The 20,777-nt window shown below is 36.1% G+C and overlaps 1 protein-coding gene across 1 annotated transcript in view; it reads left to right on the top strand.

Annotated features, from left to right (window-relative positions):
* The window catches only part of STX6 (syntaxin 6), a 45,695-nt gene extending 25,640 nt beyond the window's left edge, over positions 1-20,055 (top strand). The window contains exons 7-8 of the mRNA XM_074308516.1: positions 9,496-9,590; positions 12,957-20,055. Coding sequence (XP_074164617.1) covers positions 9,496-9,590; positions 12,957-13,033 — 172 coding nt within the window. The 3' untranslated portion in view covers positions 13,034-20,055. The remainder of the gene's footprint in view (positions 1-9,495; positions 9,591-12,956) is intronic.
* The last annotated feature ends 722 nt before the right edge of the window (positions 20,056-20,777 follow it).

Below are 20,777 nucleotides of genomic sequence, written 5' to 3'. Positions count from 1 at the left end.
CCTGCATCCTATTTATGTCCTACCTGTTCTGTTCTATCTTATCTTTATTCCCATCTCTCCTCAAAAGCATTTTGCTTCTGACTACTGCCTCCTTCAGACTGCCCTCCTTTCTATTATACACACTGCCTTTTTTCTTTATCCTCTTCCTTTCCTACTTTGCTTTGTAGGTTAAGATAGATTTCTATGAACAATTGAATGTGTTTTTCCCTTTTTGAGCCAATTCTGATGAAAGTAAGGTTCACCCCTCCCATTTTTACATTCACTGTAAAAGCCTTTTATTGTGTTTTTTATAGAAAATAATTTACCCCGTTCTATTTCTCCTGTTCCCTTTCTTTCAGTGCATACTTCTTTCTCACCTCTTAATTTTATTTTTTACATACATTGTCATATATTCCTAACTGCTTTATAATGAGAATGCTTTTATGAGCTGAAAGTATTGAATATAAACAGTTTAACCTTATTAAGTTACCTTTTCTGTTGACCTTTTTATGCTTCTCTTGAATCTTGTATCTGAAAATCAAATTTTTTATTCAGCTCTGGTCTTTTCATCAATTGCATCTATTTTGTTGAATGTCCATTTTCCCCCTGAAGGATTATACTCACTTTTGTTGAGTAGGTGATTCTTGGTTGTAATTCAAACACCTTTGCCCTCCAGAATATCATATTCCAAACCCTCTTAATCCTTTAATGTAGAAGCTGTTAAATTTTGTGTTATCCTCACTGTAGCTCCACAGTACTTGAATTGTTTCTTTCTGGCTGCTTGCAGTATTCTCTCATTAACCTGAGACCTCTGTAATTTGACTACAATATTCTGAGAGTTTTCATTTTGGGTTTCTCCTTCAGGATGTGATTGGTGGATTCTTTAGATTTCAATTTTTGCCATCTAGTTAGAATATCAGGACAGTTTTCCTTGACAATTTCTTGAAAAATGATGTCTAGCCTCATTTTTTGATCATGGCTTTTCAGGCAGTCCAATAATTATTAAATTATCTCTCTTGGATCTTCCAGGATTTTCCAGGTCAGTTGTTTTCCCAATGAGATATATTTCTTATATTTTTTCATTATTTTGGTTTTGTTTTATTGTTACTTGATTTCTTATGATGTCCTTATCTTCTATTTGCTCACTTCTAATTTTTAAGGACTTTTTTTCTTCCATGAGATTTTGTACCTCCTTTTCCATTTAGCCAACTGTACTTTAAGTTTTTTTCTTTAGTGAATTTTTATGTCTTTTTTTTGGTTTGTTTTTCCCAATAGACCATTTCTGTTTTTCAAGACATTCTTCTCCTCATTGACTTTTTGTATCTCTTTTGCCATTTGACCTATTTTTAAAGGTGTTATTTTCTTCAGAGCTTTTTTTGTGCATGTGTCTCCTTTATCAAGCTGTTGACTTTTTTTTCATGATTTTCTTGTATCAGTCTCAAATCTCTTCTCCAGTTTTTTTTCTTTAAATTCACATTTTTCTTGGAGGCTTGGATACTGCAGTTTTGACTTTGTTATCTTCTGAGTATGTTTTGATGTTTCTTGTCACCATAGTAACTTTTTGTGGTCAGAATTTTTTTGTTTGCTCATCTTTCCATTCTATTTCTTGACTTTTAAAAAAGCTTGGTTAAAGTGGGGTCACTGTCCCAAGATTCAGGGATTTTGTGCTACTGTTTTCAGAGATACTTCTAGGGATTTGTAAGTTTTCGGTTCTTCCAAGGTGGTATGATTTACAGAGAGGTGTATTAATCACTCACCTGCTCTGTGCTCTGGTCTGTGAGTGACTACAAGCACTCTGTTGTGCCTTAAGACTGGGAAGAGAGTACCTGCTTCACTGTGGTCTCAAAATCTCTCCTAATGCCTGAATTGCCACCCAGGAGAGCAATCCAGATCTGAGTATGGGCAGAGCAGCAGAGTCCTATTTCCAGTGTTCAAACCCTTTACTGTCTAGGGGCTGAGAGTTGTGGAAGCACTAGCTGCTGATGCTGATTCTGTGATTCCCCAAGGCCTGTTCCTGGCTTTCAGGGCCTGGTCTGCCCTGGACTGTGCTCTACTCTCAGCCCAGTGTGACAGAACTTTCCTTCTCAGTTTCTTTGGCTGTAAAATTATTTCACCCTGTCCTCCTGTGGGTCCTGCCACTTCAAGAATTGTTTTATGGTATTACGTAAAGTTTGGAGGGATTGGGGAGGGATCAGATAAGTGGCTGCCTTTTCTCTGCCATATTCACTCCACCTCTCTCAACTATTTCATCTGGTGATTTCATCAGCTTCTATGGATTGAATTGATTCTCAAATCTGTTTATCCATCTCTTTCCTTTCTTCTGACCTTTAGACTTTAATTTCCATATTGGCACCTCAGATTGATTGTCACAGAAGCATCTCAAATTCAACATGTTCAAAATTGAACTAAATTTCTCCCCCTCCCCCCAATTCCCTAAGCCTCTCTTTGACTTCCTTATTACTTTTGAGGATGCTGTCATTTTCCCTGTGACCTAGGCTCACAATCTAGGTATGCTCGATTCCTCCCTTTTTCTCATCATTCCTATATCTAATTTGTTGCTATAATCCCCTTACTTTTGTTTTTGCAATATCTTCTGTGATACTACCCTGGGACAGGCCTTCATTACAGTGACTCATGGTAGATTGTTGCAATAATATGGTCTCCTTACTTTAAGTCTCTCCTTACCCTAGTCTGTTGTCTGCTCAACTGTCAAATTGAAAAAAAAAAAAAAGAAAGAAAGAAAAAAAAAAAGTCTTACCACATCTCTTTTCCCCAATCCTCAATTCAGTCAACTCCAGTGATTCTCTCTTACGTCCTGAATCAAATATAAAATTATGTTTGGCTTTGAAAGCCCTTAATTACCTGACCTTCCAATATGTGGGCACTCCTATATTAGACACATTTCCATATACTCTTTTTAAAAATACATATTTATTTAATGATTTTACCAATTAACATTGTTTAAGCAATTTTTGATATTTGGTCATTTTTTGTGTTTTTTTTTTTTTTTTTTTTTTTTTTTTTTTTTTTCTATTTTTAGTTCCAAATTTTCTCTCTCCCTTTCTTCCTCTTCCCCTTGAAAAGGCAGGCATTCTGATTATATATATGTAAACCTATTTCCAAACGTACATAGTCTTGTTATGAAGAAAACACAGACTAAATGAAAAAATTTCAAGAACAATAAAGTTTATTTTATTTTATTTTCTGAGGCATGGGTTAAGTGATTTGCCCAGGGTCACACAGCTAGGAAATGTTAAGTGTCTGAGATCAGATTTGAACTCGGGTCCTCCTGAATTCAAGGCTGGTGCTCTATCCACTGCGCCACCTAGCTGCCCCTGAACAATAAAGTTTAAAAAGCATGCTTTGATCTGCATTCAGACTCATCACTTTTTTCACTAGAGATAAATATTTTCCATCTTAAATCCTTCAGAATTGTTTTGGAATTGTGTTACTGAGAATAATAATTGAACCATTCCCAATTGATCATCATACAGTATTGCTATTATTGTGTACAATATTCTCTTGACTCTACTCATTTCACTTTGTATCAGTTTATGTAAGTCTATTCAAGGTTTTCTGAGAACATCTTGCTCATCATCTCTTCTCCATATATACTGTTTGATCTAGTTATCCTGGCCTTCTTGCATTTGCCCAATTCAAGTTCACTCCATTTTTGGACTTTATAAATCTGCACTGACTTTCCCCTCATGCCTGGAATCTTTTTTGTCCCTGCCTCCTTCAAGTCTCAGCCTCTTTCAGTCTTCATTAGTGCTAGTGATTTGGATCTTTGTATAGCTCCAATTTATTTACCACATAATTTGTTTGTATATAGTTGTTCACATGTTGTCTTTCTTAGAATGTGAAGACCTAAAGGGTAGAAATTGTTTTTGCTTTTCTTATGTTCTCATCTCTTAATGCAGTGTCTAGCATATAATAAATGCTTAATATCTCTTGTCTATTAACTAACTGGAGAGAGGTAAGGGCAGGATAAAAAACTTTTATCTTGAGGGTTTTTATTTGCATTAGGGTGGGAGATGTTTTCTTTCACAACACGAATTTTATGGAAAGTTCTGTGTAACTTCATGTGTGGTTTCTTAATTGTGGGTGGGGATAAAAGAGAAGCTAAAACTCAAAAATTTTAAAAACAAATGTAAAAATTTTTTTTTTGTTTTAAATGTAACTGGGGAAAATATTAAATAAATAACTACCCCAAAAAAATACTTCAATTGAATTTTAAATGGCCATTTTCTGTCCCTTATACAGTGTGACATGTTGAGACTGTTCTTGGACATTGCATACATGCCAAACCTGTGACCTGGAAAGCACATTTTAACTTTCTGCAAATTATTTATAGAATCCTTATTCAGCACCTCATTTTCTAAAATTAATTATAAGCTAAAGGTGCCCCAGAATATATGAGAGGATATCCTGTCTTACTCTAGTGGTTTCATGAGTGAAGAATTACTTAAAAGTTTTAATCAAAGTAAAAGCTAAACAATTGTTAATTAAAAAGATGATTCCGTTTTTGTCATGCACATTTGAGCTCTGTGAAATGTGTTTTTCCCCTTAAATTTTCCAATTTACTATTTTTTCAAAAAGTTCTAAGCAGCTGAAAATACCAAGTCTTTCCTTATGCCAGGGAAAGACACTTTTCACTCTTTTTCTCTTCACTGCTCCCCACTCCTACTTCCCATGCTACCCCTCTCACCACTATCACCACCCCCAGTGAATTAAAGTAGTATTGGACACAGTGTTAAAGTTAGTCCTCCAGTTATGTTTTAGCTTTAAAGGACTGGACTAGTAAGGGGACCAAAGTCTAAAAGCAGCCAAACATTTTTATTCTTTTCCTTCATTGTGGAAGAAACTGTGCTGTGTGCTGGGCAGTTTGTTGGAGGAGGGAGTATGGGGAGACTCTCCCAACACACATACATATTTCCAATAAAGGCTTAGCTGTAGTATGGTGTCTGAATACCTCTGAAGAGATCACATTATTTAAAATCAATGCTGCTTATTTTCACTGAGGTGGAGCCAGAGAGCATATTTTATATAACTAACTTTGGATCAAGCAAACTCAGAGATGTGTCTTGGCACTAATCCGGACCTAACTGTAGGGACAACATTTGTTTTGGCCTTCTAGGTCTGCAGAGTGCTTCAGGGGCACCTTCATTAATCCTCATCCTGTAAGGAGTTGATTTACTTCTCCTGCTTTTATGCATGAATAAACAAAGGTTCAAAATAGTTCAGGAGGCATAATTTGCCTTCCTGGCCTGTGTTAAACATCTCTACATACTTCACTTTGATCAAGTAAAATAATAATGAAAATTTTTAAAAAAATTTACTCTAATTACTGTAGAACTTTTTAGAAGGATTTAAACCTTTTTTTTTTTCCTTCCTGTATTCTGAAGATCCAGATCTTTTTAATTTGGAAAATAATACTTTGTATTTTTAGTAGTGTATTCAGTTAAAGGGATAGATTTGTGCTCACAATTTAGCCCAGCTTTTCTATAGCTAAAGGCACACATAGCCCAAGCTTACTTTAGAGAGATTAAAAAAACAGGTAAGATCTGTGTTCATCGTCGTCTCCCTCCCCCCCCCCCCCCTGCTTTGCCATTTAGGACCTGCTTTTGATTTTTAACACCTTCCATATGTTCAGGAGACAAATTATCTCCCAGTTTTCCTCTACATTTTCCCAAACCCAGATTCACCTATTATAGCTTATATACCTCAAAACTTTTTTTCTGTAAAAGTCAAGAATAACCCCCAAAGTCACCTCTTACCCCCCCCCCAAAAAAAAGTACGCTGAGCTTATAAAAACGTTCTAGGTACCAGCTGCATTTAAGGAAATATATTGTTAATATAGCTTTTTATTCATGAGTAAACAAGGTTCAAAGCAGTTTAGCCTAGTGATCATCAGTGTTAAGTTGCAGTGATAAAATTCTGATCAGTGCTTTCTTTTTTTCTTTCCTTTTTAGAAAAACATTTTCTTTTGTAACAACAATAATAATGATAGCAACTAGCATTTATCTAAAGCTTTAAGGTTTCTGAAGTGTTTTTCCAAGTATTATCTCATTGCCTCATGGCCAAGAGGTGATTGTGCATTCATCAAACATTACAAAGAACAGAAACTGAACTTCTGGTACATGTCATTTATTTTTCTCCCTTCTCCTTCCCCCCCCCCCCCCAAAACAACAATAACAACAACTGTACATTACATTTTAAAAGTTAGTAATGAAACTATCTAGTTTATGTCCCCTTATAAAGTTTTTGGTCTGTATTTTTCATGGTAAATTGACATCTTTTTCTCCTTTTTTTTTTTTTTAAAGAAGTTTTTAATAACTCATCTCCCTGTCTTATAATAAATAAACATAATCAGCCAAAACAAAACTACCCATTCATTGACCTGGTCAAAAAATGTACATCTCATTCTGGGATGTCTAAAATCTATCAGCTCTTTCTCTACTTAGAGGCTAAAACAAATTTCATTTTCAGGTCTCTGAAGTCATGATATATATTACATTAATCAAGATTCCCAAATCTTTTGAGTATTGTTTTCCTTTACTTTATTGTGATGATCATGTAAATTGCTCTTTCCATACTTCTTCAGTTCACACAACTCTTCCTGGGTGTCTGAATTCTTACATTTTGTTGCTTAGGGTACGTTAACATTCTATCCCATCCATGTGCTATAGTTTGTTCAGCTTTTTGCCACTTGATGGGCACCCATCCTGTTTCCTACCTATATCTCTTTCTACTCTTAACATGCTTCCTCTTGTCTAGGAGATTCTGATAAAAGTAAATACATAAGTCCTGTCATTGTGATTGTGTGTGACACAGTCAACTTTTAACTCCTTTAAATCATCAAGGTGAAATTCAAATAGAAATATTAACTTAGAAAACCACAGATTAACAGTATTTGTCTTAATGTATTTTTATTTATTTTTTCAAACATTTCCAAAGTTGGTTTTTAATCTTGTTCTGGCTTGTTCTTTGCAGCCTGAAAGCTAGAAGTCTGCCAACTTGACTATGGATGACTCACATGGGCTTCATTGACATGTGCTCTTTCATGAGTTGTGAGGCCCTTTTCTATCACCAGCTTATATTCTACTACCAGCTGTTTGGCTACGAGCCTTTTCCAAATCTTGAAATAAAAGCTCACTCTTATAATAATGTTTTACAACTAATTAAGGGCTTTTGTAAGCATTTCCTAATATAGTCTAATGAGGGGGGAAAGTACAAATATTAATCCCATTTTTCAGATGAGGAAATGGGCTCAGAAAATAGTGATTTGTTCAAGCTCACAGCCAGTAGGTGGCTGAGGTGACTCTCAAATCCAGTACTTCTGGTTCTGTGTCCAGTGTTTTTTTTTTTTTTTTTTTTTTTTTAAACATACCACTTAATAATAATTAGAAGCCTTTTTACTGTAGCCCTTCATAGTTTATTTGCCTGACAGAAGGGATAGCAGACTTCAAGAAAACTGATAAAACACAGAAAAATGTATTGGGCTGTATTAATTCTTCAACTGTAATACAACTAGCGAATGCTGACAAATCTTAATGTGAATCAATTTTATTTTCTTTTCTGAATTTTTTTTTATTATACCTTTTTATTTACAAGATATATGCATGGGTAATTTTTCAACACTGACCCTTGCAAAACCTTCTGTTCCCTATTTTCCTCTCCTTCCCCCCCACCCCTTCCCCTAGATAGCAGGTATTCCAATACATGTTCAAATGTATGTTAAATCCAATATGTGTATACATATCCATAGTTATCTTGCTGCACAAGAAAAATCAGGTCTAGAAAGAAAAAAAAAAAATCTGAGAAGGAAAACAAAATGCAAGCAAACAACATCAGAAAGAGTAAAAATGCTATGTTGTGTTCCACACTCAGTTCCAATAGTCCTCTCCTTGGGTGTAGATGGGTCTTTTCATTATTAAACAATTGGAAATGGTCTTGAATCAATTCATTGTTGAAGAGAGCCACATCCATCAGAATTGATCATCGTGTAGTCTTCTTGTTGCCATGTATAATGATCCCCTGGTTCTGCTCCTTTCATCACTCAGCATCAGTTCATGTAGGTCTTTCCAAACCTCTGAAATCATTCTGTTGATCATTTCTTACAGAACAATAGTATTCCATAACATTCATATACCATAATTTATTCAACCATTCTCCAATTGATGGACATCCATTCATTTTCCAGTTTCTAGCCACTACAAAGAGGGCTGCCACAAACATTCTTGTACATACAGGTCCCTTTCCCTCCTTTAAGATCTCTTTGCTATATAAGTCTAGTAGTAACACTGCTGGATCAAAGGGTATGCACAGTTTGAAAACCTTTTGAGCATAGTTCCAAATTGTTTACCAGAATGGTTGGATCCATTCCAATCAACAATGTATCAGTGTCCCCAGTTTTCCCACATCCCCTCCAACACTTGTCATTATCTTTTCCTATCATCTTAGCCAATCTGAGAGGTGAGTAGTGGTATCTCTAGTTGTCTTAATTTGCATTTCTCTGATCAATAGTAATTTGGAGCATCTTTTCACATAAGTGTAGCATAAAAATAGTTTCAATTTCTTTGTCTGAAAATTGTTCATATAGAGAATAGCTTGATTTCTTATAAATTTGAGTCAATTCTCTATATATTTTGGAAATGAGACCTTTATCAGAACCTTTGAATATAAAAATGTTTTCCCAGTTTATCGCTTCCCTTTTAATCTTGTCTGCATTAATTTTGTTTGTACATAAACTTTTTAAATTAATATAATCAAAAATTTCTATTTTGTGATCAGTAATGATCTCTAGTTCTTCTTTGATCACAAATTCCTTCCTTGTTCCTCTACAAATCTGAGAGGTAAACTATCCTGTGTTCTTTTAATTTATTTATAATCTCATTCTTTATGCCTAGACCATGAATCCATTTTGACCTTATCTTGGAATACAGTGTTAAGTATGGGTCCATGCCTAGTTTCTGCCATACTAGTTTCCAATTTTCCCAGCAGTTTTTGTCAAATAGTGAATTCTTATCCCAAAAGCTAGGGTCTTTGGGTTTGTCAAACACTAGATTGCTACAGTTTTTGACTATTTTATCCTGTGAACCTAACCTATTCCACGGATCAACTTCTCTGTTTCTTAGTCAAAACCAAATGGTTTTGATGACTGCTGCTTTATAATATAGTTTCAGATCTAGTACAGCTAGGCCACCTTCATTTGATTTTTTTTTTTTTTTTTTTTTTAAGTTCCCTTGAAATTCTTGACCTTTTGGTGAATCAGTTTTATTTTGTTAGAACTTTTTTTTGTTTTTCTGGTGAGAAAGGAAGAGACTCATTTAGGGGTTTAATCTCTTGTAGCATGAACATAAGTCATTTTATGCCTTTAAAGTACATAAAGACTTTTAAATTTCACCTTCCTTATGATTTGGGGGATTTACCTTTAATTAATTGTCAGGTGAGTTATAACAATATGGTTTTCTTTGTATTTTTTACCATGTGCTTTCCACCTATTTCTCTACCCAGAATGTTAGATGACTTCTCTCATGAATTGGACAGCACACAGTCTCGTCTGGACAACGTGATGAAGAAACTTGCAAAAGTTTCCCATATGACTAGCGGTAGGTACTGATCTTAATGAGAATCAGAGATTAATTGTTCTTACAATTCTTGAAATGCTGGTTGCCATAGATATCTTGGTTTTTATATTTTATATTTCTGTCACATACTTTTCAGGTTTTAAATGTATTGTTGAGGAAATGAGAACTTTTCATTTTAGTATGGAAGTCTTGTATAATCTTGGCAAAAAAAGATATAGGAGTTCTCTTTTTCCTTTTTTAATGGTTATTTTTTATTTGGAGGCAATTTCTACACAATCACCCACGAAAACCTTTCCTGTATTTCCATTTGCCTTTGCTAGAATAGATGAAATATTTTAAACAAGTAATAGAGAAGATTTTCTTGCCTCTTCTCACACTTGTCCCTTAACATTTATCATCTTCCTAAAAGTCAAAGGCCTATTCTTTGGTCTTCCAAAGTCTAGATTAATTTCATTTAAAGTTGTAATTAAAATCATCATTAAATATTTAAACAAATTGGTTCAGTTGGTTTGCAGGACTGAGATTTTTTTTTTTTTAAGTTAATAAATGGATGGGAAAAGCCTGTTTGATTTCTAGCCTCTTTGAAATTACAGTACTTATCTTCTGCTTACATACTCTTCTCCGAGGGATGCTGTAGAGACTGTATTTTTCAGGTTACTCTGAGTTTTAAACTTAAATTTTGCCTTGAGAGCCTTCTATTTAAGATTGGCCCTTGAGATAATTGAAGATACTGCTGGGATGTCTCAAAATAGGTTGGGAAATCCTTAGCCTGTCCTTTTAGTCCTTTGTTGTTTTTTTCCTTCTTGACTAAATTTGTGATAAACAGAAGCTCAATTAGTTTTTCGAAACAAATGTCAATACATTTTATACATGGTTTTGTAGAAGGGTAACTTCAAAGTGATACTCTTGGAAATACTTGTAAAGTGTTTAGCACAGTTTTTGGCACAAAAGCGGATGCTTAATAAATGTTTGTTCTTGTTGCTCCTTGGAAGTTAGCCTTAGAGAAGAGGAGAAATTAGATTATAGTGATTGGAGGTAGTCAAATGAATACGAGGGGTTTGAGAATAGAAGATACATGGAAATATTTGTAAGGAACAGAAAAGGAGATTGAAGATTAGAGAATGAAGGTTTAGCTTCTTTTAACCCTCCATACTTTCTGATTTCATCATTCAATTTAAATTATCACATGTTGTAAAACAAGACTTATTTCCTCCCATCCTCTTCCAAACTTTCCCCTTCAAATTTTCCTATAACTTTCAAGGGTATCAACCATCATTTCCACTAAATTTAGTGCCAACCATGCCTTGGTAATTGACTTCTTCCATCAATTCAAAATGCATTTACTCAATTTTCCCTTTGAAAAAAACATAGCTGGAGGAGTCTCTTGTCTGTCTGTCTGCCTGCCTGTCTCTGTCTCTCTCTCTATTGCTTCCTTTTCTAAATGGTTGAGTTATACAGATAGCTTATCTGTATAGATAATTAAAACTGATCACCTGAGATCAAAAAGGAATGTGGTGATTGCTCCAAATATTTATACTCACAGGAAATGGTTATGAGAAGTCTACAAGAGTAACAGATGCATAAGGTTGCCCAGTCCATGATGCACAGAAGCAACTTTTAAAGGAAAATTATTTTAAAAGAGAACATTCTTTATCTGTTTTAGCTTGGGCATAACACATTTTTCTCTTAATTAAAAAATCCCAACTAAATGTAACTGTAGAATAGAGGGAAGAGAAGATTGATAAGTAAGAAAAGACTCATGGAAAAGCACAAGATGAAAAACTATACAGTACTAGAATTCTATGGGGCCCTTAGAATAGCAGGATGTCAGGGGTAATAAAAAACAGGAAGTGTGCTTATGGGCTTCCTTTCTCTGTTTTTTGCAGGAAGTATATCCACTATGTGTCTTGAGAAAGGTTATGTTTTTACGTTAAGGTGAAACTTTAAAAATAAATAGCCAACATCCTTTTTCAAATAATTATGAAAATTTCTATGGATAAACAAATTTTAAGAATGCTATCACTTGCCTCAGAGCAGTCCTGTTTACTCTTAACTATTTTGAAAGTTTTCTCATAACAGAAATGTATATATTTTGAACATTTGATCTAAATCATCTGTCTAAGAACTGTGCTATACTTGGGGTTGGGGGTATAATTTGTTTTCCTGGCCTACTTCATTTTAATCAAGTAAAATTATAGTGAAAATTAATTTTTTTTACTCTAATTAATGCAGAACGTTTTAGAAGGATTTAAACCTTTTTTTCCCCCTTCCTGTATTCTGAAGATCCAGATTTTCTTAATTTGAAAAATAATACTCTGTACTTTTAGTAGCATATTCAGTTGAAGGGGATCAATTTGTGCTTAAATCTAGCCCAGCTCTTCCTAAGTAAGCCCAGGCTTACTTTAGAAAGATTGTGGAAATAAGAAAGATTTGTGTTCAGTGTCCATTCCCCTCACACACATGCACACACCCCTGCCATTTAGGACCCACTTTTGATTTTTAATACCTCCCATATGTTCAGCAGACAAAAAAAAATCCCCCAGCTTTCCTCTACATTTTTCCAAACCCAGATTCACATATTACAGCCTATATACCTCAAAACTTTTCTGTGAAAGTCAAGAATAACCAACCCTGAAATTTGGCTCCATTCCCCCAAAAAGTACTCTGAGCTTATGAAAATGTTCTAGGCACTAGCTACATTAAAAAAATATATCATTCAATTGTTAATATAAGTAAACTTTCTTAACTGATCCACTCTAACCAATTTACTTTCCTTCACTGCTTCCTAGTGCTGACTCAGAGAATTTAAGAAGAAAGAGATTCTTGGAATGAATATATATTTATGCATATATTTGTATTTTATATTTTTATATTATATTGTTATATATTTATATAATATTATATATTCACATATAAATTTATTGCAACATTACTATTATTAAACTCAGTCATCAAAAATAATTAAAACACGTGGTCTTTCCACTTGTCACATTAATATCAACCAAAAAAAGAACCCATCCTTCTCTTAAAGTGATACAGTAATTAAGCAGCAGGAAGTTGAGTTCAGGTTTTAATGAGATTCTTCAAACACAAAGCAAATAAATACTTAAATCACGATAAGACCTTTCTGGGGATCAGCAGAACTTGCACTTCACACCAGAAGCTATGTCTGTCTGAAGGTATCTAGTATGAAGTATCTAGTCTGAAGATATGTTAGTATCTCAAGACATTTTGTAGCATTGCCAGATTGAGGGGATCTCTGGTCTCCAAGTCCCCCTGCCCCAAGCATCCACATCCAGCCTCGACTTGACAGCCAGCAGTCATCAGGAAGTCAGGAATATTAGCTCATTTGTTAAAAAAGCTAATCCACGTCTCCCTGCCTTCCAGATCGTCGGCAGTGGTGTGCCATCATCGTTCTCTTTGGGATCTTACTGGTAGTGCTCATTCTCTTTCTGGTGCTGTGATGGAAGAGGCTTTGAATGCTGCTCATTCCCTATCAAGAAAACGTGAGGGGAGACGGGAAAAGTCAGCACGGTTCATGTTGCCATCCTTTTTATTTTGCTCCGAAGAACTCCTACCCCAGACTTTGATTTTCTCTCTGAATCAGAGCTCCTGGCAGGTGCCGCTGTAGGATCTGCCTTACCAAGCCCTTGGTTGGGACGTGGAAGCCAGACTCCTGCCCAGGCGGGGTGGCTCCCAGCAGGGGCGCATGGCCACTCCTGCGGTGCACACAGCCAGCTGCTGTCTGTCTCTGCTTCCTCGGAAGTGCAGGGAACAGATCAGCAAATGTTGGTTATGTTGCTTCTGCCAGGTCTTTCCTCCTTTTTCTTGGGGGATCTTTTCTCTCTCCTAAGCTCTTTTCCCTTTATCAAATGCCACTGTCTTATCTAAAACAAACTGTTGTGGAAGCTGGGCTGTTGCAGGGTGTGCTTCACCTCCACCTTTGCTGGTCATTAAGGAGGTAGAAGATCTTGGAACCATGTCCAGTAACAGTAAATGCATTGATTCTTGGGCTAGAGGGTTACTTCACGCAGACTCCACTAGAGAGATAAATGCTAGTTCCCTGCCAAGTCCTGTTTCATTTGGTGGAAATGGCACTCATTGACCACGTAGACCCCATTTCAGATAAAACAGGTGGCAAGCCGTTCTCTGAGTGCTTTAGGGAAAGCGGAAGGCCAGACCACAGGCCCAGGCCAAACGTGCCCGGCAGCGGCTTTTGCCCCCTGTATTAACCTTAGCTTTCACCTAGTGGACACATTCCATGCCTGTAACGTGTACCCCTAAGTCTGTCACTGCAGAGCACTTCATGGACTACTTGAAAGAGTTTGTATAGACTGCCTAATCAGGAGTTGTCTTGTTTTTACTCTATACAGTTAGTTTTTTTTAGGTTAGTTTTTTTGGTTTTTTGGGGGAAGTGGGGCAGGGAAGAGAGGGAATTTGCCGCTGTTTTATTCATTCCAAGGCTGAAAATCAGCAAGCTAGATCTCTGCCCTGGACCAGACTTTTCTTACCTGTTTATAATTACGAGGGTGGCTGGGAGATTTTGGTTTATTTGTTTGCTTAAGGAAGCAATTGATTTTTATCACTCTTCCATTTGAATAACTGAGCCAATTCCAAATGAAACTGACAAATGCTTTGTCATACTTAGTTTAAGGTGATTTTCATGGAAACCCAGACTGCTGACAGACTAAACGTCAGGCTTCTTGATTATTCTTCAAATGCCTCAAATACATGCACATGTAAATAGGATATTTTTATAACCTTCCTTAATGAATAAACTATATTAAAATAGCAGTTTGTGACCCTGCTTCTCAAAAGGCTACTCTAGGAAAGCATGAGCCAAAGCATTAGCCATTGAGCTAAGTTACCTGACGGTGGCTCCCATGGGATGAATTGCTTTGGCCACAGTAACTCAGGAAGTGGGAAGGAAAATTCACATGGATGGAATTACAGGGTCATTGAAGAAAAGGAATGGTCCAAAAGGAGTGGGTTGCAAGAGCTTGGAGAGGACTGAGTGTTGAAATGGACTTTCGACCTTACCTTGATTGTCCTTGCCCTTTTGGGTCACTCCTCAGTATTCACCAGTTTCATCAACCATAATTATGTATTGGCCCAGGCTAATTTTGAATTGCAATTTTTAATACTGGATATTTGTAATTCTTTTCAAAAAAAGGATGCCATCCTTTTTTTTTTTTTTTTTTTTTTTTTTTTTTTCCCCCCAGGATCATGATAGATAAGGAAACTTGACTCTGGATACTAAAAAATGAATTTATAAAATAAAAGGGATGGTTGATATCTTTGTTTACACTCCTTACTTAGCTGGCTCTTTATATATTACAAATGTTTGGCTATACTCTGTTTTTTTTTAATTAGCAAAAAAAGTTAATTCTGATCATTTTAAGTGGCTTCACTTATAATCCACTCAGTTTTATAAGGTTCTAAGAAAATCAGTTCTGTGGTTGTCTTGATATGCATAAATGTACTCACACATCATATACATACATCATTGAGACAAGGAAAGTCCTCAAAGCAATGAAATGAATCCTCATTGGGTACATTTGGTTAAAATGTCTCCAAAAGAAGTAATTGACACATTAGAGAAATATTAACCATTAGGTTTGCCTTGTAAGAGACAACCAGTGTCTTAAAATAAGCATGTGGTCATTGCTACTGCTGGCTATACTGCTAACTCGGGATGCTCAGGTGCATACAAAATCACTGAAGTCACTCATCAGTAATGTTTCTCACTGCTGAGAAATTGAAAAAATGAAAAAGAAAATTAGGATTCCCTGTACTCTTCTGAAGAGTCTCCAGGAGCCCAAGTTTCCATGAGGTGTTCTCATTCCCTAGATCCATTTTTACTTGTTCCATTTTTTATCTTTATTTTATTTATTTATTTTTTTTCCAGTCACAGAAAGCAGTTTCCTATAAGGCAGCAAGCAATGGTAGTTTTGAAATTGGGCAGAAGCCATATCTGTTCCTCTGAAAGCTTTTCTGAAATAAGCCAGCTCCAAGCAGTCCTGCCACACCTAGGGTCTTCTATTAGATGGCAAAAAGGAACTAGACTTGTGTACCTATCTTTAATTTTAGTAGAAATTGTACATCTTGAGTTACAAAAGAAACTTGGGACAGAAACTTCAAAGGGAATACTACGAGTGATTCATTGATGGATAGTGCAGGAACAAACCATTCTTAATTACCAAAGTCTCTCATTAAAAGTCCATGCTTTGGAGGTAGCTCTGGCCTGGTTGGATTCAGACCTTACCTCAGTGACTGGCAACAGCCCTAAAACACAATCGGACAGAACTAACCTGTTGCCTGTTAAGTTTTAAGGGGAAGAAAAGAATTAGCTAGTGTGGAGTCCCTTGGTTTAAAATAAGACTTAGTTCAGGGGCCCTGCCTGTTAAGGAGCTATGCTTTATTAATCAGCATCTCTAAAGTAAATAAATGAATGAATGAAAGATCCAGGCCTTCCCCAAACCCAATTCTGGCCAAACCAAATAGAGCTGGAGTCTGAGCATGTTGTTTGCTGTTGGTGCAGTCAGTCCCTGTGAGACTGGTGTGAACTTGCAGAGCCTCGGAAAAAACAACAAGGCTGGAGGCCTTGGGGGCTCAAAGTGCCAAAGAGCTCTTCATTAATTCACTGGAGTTAATGAGGTCTTAATGGAAACTTGGTTGGTTCCCTGAGATTTCTCTTTCACCTCATTGCCTGTGAGAACACAGAAAGGCAGCAACCAGAGTCTGCTAAGGGTTGGTACGGTGTTCAGTTTTCCTTTTATTGTCTCCCACATCCAGGCCGAGGGCCATTTTTTTAAGGAACTTGTAGAATTGAGCAGTGTGCATGAGAATCAAAAGGTTAATAAGTGTTTCTTAGAAAGGAGTCATGGGGCACAAGTGATAGTCTCATGGGAGGAGCAGCACAAAACTACCCAGAATGTTTGCCACGGTGTGAATCCAGACCCAGAACTAAAAGCATGGGGTGCTTCTAGTGATTGTATCTTAGTGTGGACTGTAAGGTGTCATTACACTGTGTGTTCTGCACTGCAGTACAGCGAGATGTTGCTTTGGATGTTGTGTGTGTGTGTTTATGGGACTTATACAATCTTAGAGTTCCTGCCAGAGCAGGAGAGAGGAGGGGAAACTTGGCAGCCTTCCAGAGTTCTGCTTTTACCCAGAATTGAACAGACTGATGAGTCTGGTAGCCAACAACTTGGCAACTTTTACTCCTTTTTACCTTAGGAGGTTTTAAGGACTGTGAAAAGAAATCTAGTTGACAACTGTAACTGAAATCTGTCTCTGTTAAGTATGTTACTTTGTGTAAGTAAAGGAGTGATTGCCAAATTGGAGGGGAGAGTAATTTTTCTGGCTAGAAAGTGACTTCCATTAATAAGAGACATCTGTAAGCATCCTTGTATTCCTCCTTAAAAGAATCCATTTCATTTGGAGTTCTGTGAATTGTATGTTAAATGCAAGTGTGTACTTTAAATGTGTATATATATATATATATATATATATATATATATATATATATATATATGCAAAGTACTTTAATTTCGAATCATATGTAGCAACAGGAATTCCTGGGTAACATACTATATATATTGTGTGTTTTGGCAGCTGGGAAGGTACTACTTCTAATCTTGCTGGCGAGTTTCTTAAAATTCCACTTTTTAAAATTTATTTTTGTTGTTTTAACAGAAACCACTTTTTAGCCTATATCAACAGTGTTGAGCAGATAAAACCAAAGGCTTCATGGACCAACACTGGCTATAAACACTTGATAAGTGATGGCAGTATTCCATTGGAAGAGATCCCTCTGAATACCTTTGCTTATATTTAGGTTTACAGGAAACATCAACAATCTGGCTAGTCTAGGAAGCCATGAATACTGCATTTGTGGTTTTGAAACAGTGACCTCTGACTTTCCTTCCAAGTCGTACAATTTTGTGATTTAATGGATTGGGCCTTTTTTCACCCCAGCCTTGGAAACTTTACATATTATATTTCATCTCATTTCTAGCTTGGTCTTTTAAAGTACCTGATAGATATAGAGTAAATTATGAAGCATTTTTAAACTTTGGTCATTGCTATATAGGAATAAAATCTCTTCTGACTTTACTATAAAGTAAATTATATCTCATTATTATAAAAATCAGTATGCACCATTTTGAGGTGTTTAGTCCTGAATAGGCTAACTTTTTGACTCAATCTTTCAGAGTTGTTAAGACAGTTGGGATCTCCGACAGTTGTTAGTCCCTTTAATTTTACTACTGAGAACCCAGTAGTAATTGGCCTTAAGTTTGATATTATGTCGATAATACAGAAAAAACTACTAAATCATCTTAATGTAGAAAACCATCCTAAAATTTCAGAGGTGGAAAGAATCTTAGAGATTGTGTGGTTCAGCTCTCATTTTCTTTCTTTTTTTTCCCCCCTTTTTCTGAGGCTGGGGTTAAGTGACTTGCCCAGGGTCACACAGCTAGGAAGTGTTAAGTGTCTGAGACCAGATTTGAACTCGGATCCTCCTGAATTCAAGGCTGGTGCTCTCTCCACTGCACCACCTAGCTGCCCCTCAGCTCTCATTTTCACAAATGAGGAAATTGAGGCTGGCATCAGAGACAGAATCTGTGATTAGGAAGTGAAATGCCTTTCCTGTTGCTCCCTTAGAACTGGCACTTGCTCTCATTTGCCTGCAGAGATTTCACCAAAGAGTGAAAAAATTGTACAAAACTAATTATTTGGAACTGATTTTATTAACTATTTCTGTTGATAATAATAATGACCATATTTGCATTATTTTGTTAGGAGCTTTTTAATTTTGACACACAATGAACCACACTAGAATCTAGGTCTTACAAAGAGTCCTGTCTTTATAGATAAATATTGATATTTTATGTCCTATTAATGTGGTCCTGCTATTGTGGGACTATTTATTTTTATTACATAATTTCTTCCCGATATACTTAGAAAAAGTTGGTTCCCTCTGTCACGTAAAAACTTGGTGCTATCAATGATTGATATCAATTGATGATTGCTTTTTCACTTTTTTCCCCCAAGAAATCTCTTTTATTGACCATGGTGATTATTAATATATCAACATAATACCACTTAAGGACATGCATCACTTTAATTGATTTCTCCACGGCAGTAGCTTGACCATGGGATACACTTCTGCTTTTGTGTCATGAAGACCCAGTTCTGCTAGCCATAGCCTGATCTGGTGTAAGGATAAATGGTATATACATGATGTTATTTCTATTTTTTTCTTTTGGTTTGTGAATTACTGAAATCTCAAAAGCCACTGAATTATTCAAGTGGGATTACTAAAGTATTAATTTTCATTGATAAAAGAACAAATCTCAGTTGCTTTTCCCTTGCCTTCCTTATGCCACAAAGTCCCCAGTGTTATACTCCAGCCTGGTTGTAAATTAACAGTAAAATGGGTATGTGAGGGTGAGGATTGCTGATGTTACCTGGGATGCTGGCATACCCATTAGTGAGAAGCACTGTACTGGTGTAATATTATAAACAGTAAAATATATGCGATCTAGTCTGCATGAGACTAAAATAATTGTGTGGGGGGGTTTTTTTTTTGGTTTTTTGTTATTTTTTTTTTTAATTATCCCTGTGAGGATAAATAAGAGACAGTCACGCTGTCCACTAATACTTTTTGGAATAATTTTTTTGGGGAGTTGGAAGTGATTGCTTCTATCATTAACAAACACCCCAAACTTATGTAGATTAAGGGAATTGTCTGTCTATAAGCAATCTAAGAGAAGGAAGTTGAAACTGTAAACTTGACATATTTAAGAGAGAAGGGGAATGGAAAAGTGAAGATTAACCATAAAGTTTGAATAAACAAAGTGTTGCCAAGCATTGTTTTTTTTTCTCATGAACTATTATGTATTGTATTTAGAATTTAACTTAGAGAATGGCAACTTTAAGCAAAACTGCTCATTCTTTGATGGGAAGAAGAGAAAATTTTACTTAAAGATACTTAAGGCCGAGCTATGAAGAAAAGTAGGATCCAAGTTTTAAATGACAGGTAGTCTATGCATTGATGACCTTTTATAGTTTGCAGGACAGGCAGCCAAGAAGCTCTTACCCCTGAGCATTTTGTTTCTGCTAGACTGGAGTGTCTTGGCATATTAACTATTGACTGGTTCCTATGGAATAAACAAAAGGGAATTATGTTCAGGGACGTCCATTTCCTTGGAATAAAATGCAGTCTTCTGTGGCTTCAAAGTGTGCACCAAAACAGACAGAACCAGTGATAACCATAAATCAGAAAAACATGTTTACTGTTTATTCTTGAAAAAATTATCAATTCAAGTAACCATCCTAGGAATTTTTTCCTCTTACTGGCATTTTTATCCCCCGAGATCTATCAGCTCCTGCTGTATTTCCGACTTCTCTTGGAGTCATTTTACATACAATTGTATAAAGAAGACTGTACTGTATTAAAGTCACATGAAAAGACATTGAACTCTTGTCTGGTTTTTACAGTGTTTTCTACCTTCCAGATCTTCCCAATGCCTACAGCAGACTTTGAATGCTGGTTATTTAAGCTCCCTGCAAAGTAAGAGACTTTGCACTGAGTTCTCAGACCCCACTCTCAGATATTATGATCTTTATTATCTTATTTAGAAGAGAACTTGGATACCAGGGCAATTTCTTGATCTCTCAAGATTGTGGTCTTTTGGGGGGGGGAGTGGGGGGAAAAAAAAGACAGTTTCGGTTCCTTATGTTCCCTGTCCTTAAGTCAGCAGAAAAAAGTAATTGAGCCTTGAGCTTAATTCATAGATTTTGTTTCTGCTATTTGGTCCCCGTAGATACATAGAAACTCCTCAACGAATGGCACTGACTTTGTGTACCCATTCACTTCATATACACAATAAATGGTTGTGTTGGAATTAAATCCAAAGGTTTTTTGGCCTTGAGGTGGGCCAAAGAGATGACCATCCTTTTATTAATAACTGCTGGCCTTAATGAAATGATTAAATCACCCAGAAACTTTTTAATGGTCTCAGTTAATGGCTAACCACAAGGGATCAGAACCTTTTCATCTTAGATTCCTAACAAGGAGCTCCCCTCATTTAGGCCCATAGGGAGAGTTCCTCCACAAGGAGCATTCTCTGTTAGCTCCATTGCCTGACCCTGCTCCCTTTTACCACAAGAAGTACAAAAAGAAAAGCTAGTGTCAAATGT

This window comes from Sminthopsis crassicaudata, chromosome 4 (genome assembly GCF_048593235.1).
Source record: "Sminthopsis crassicaudata isolate SCR6 chromosome 4, ASM4859323v1, whole genome shotgun sequence".
NCBI classification, from domain to species: Eukaryota; Metazoa; Chordata; class Mammalia; order Dasyuromorphia; family Dasyuridae; genus Sminthopsis; species Sminthopsis crassicaudata.
The sequence above is the reverse complement of the archived record's forward strand: the minus strand, read 5'-3'. Positions and strand labels throughout refer to the sequence as shown.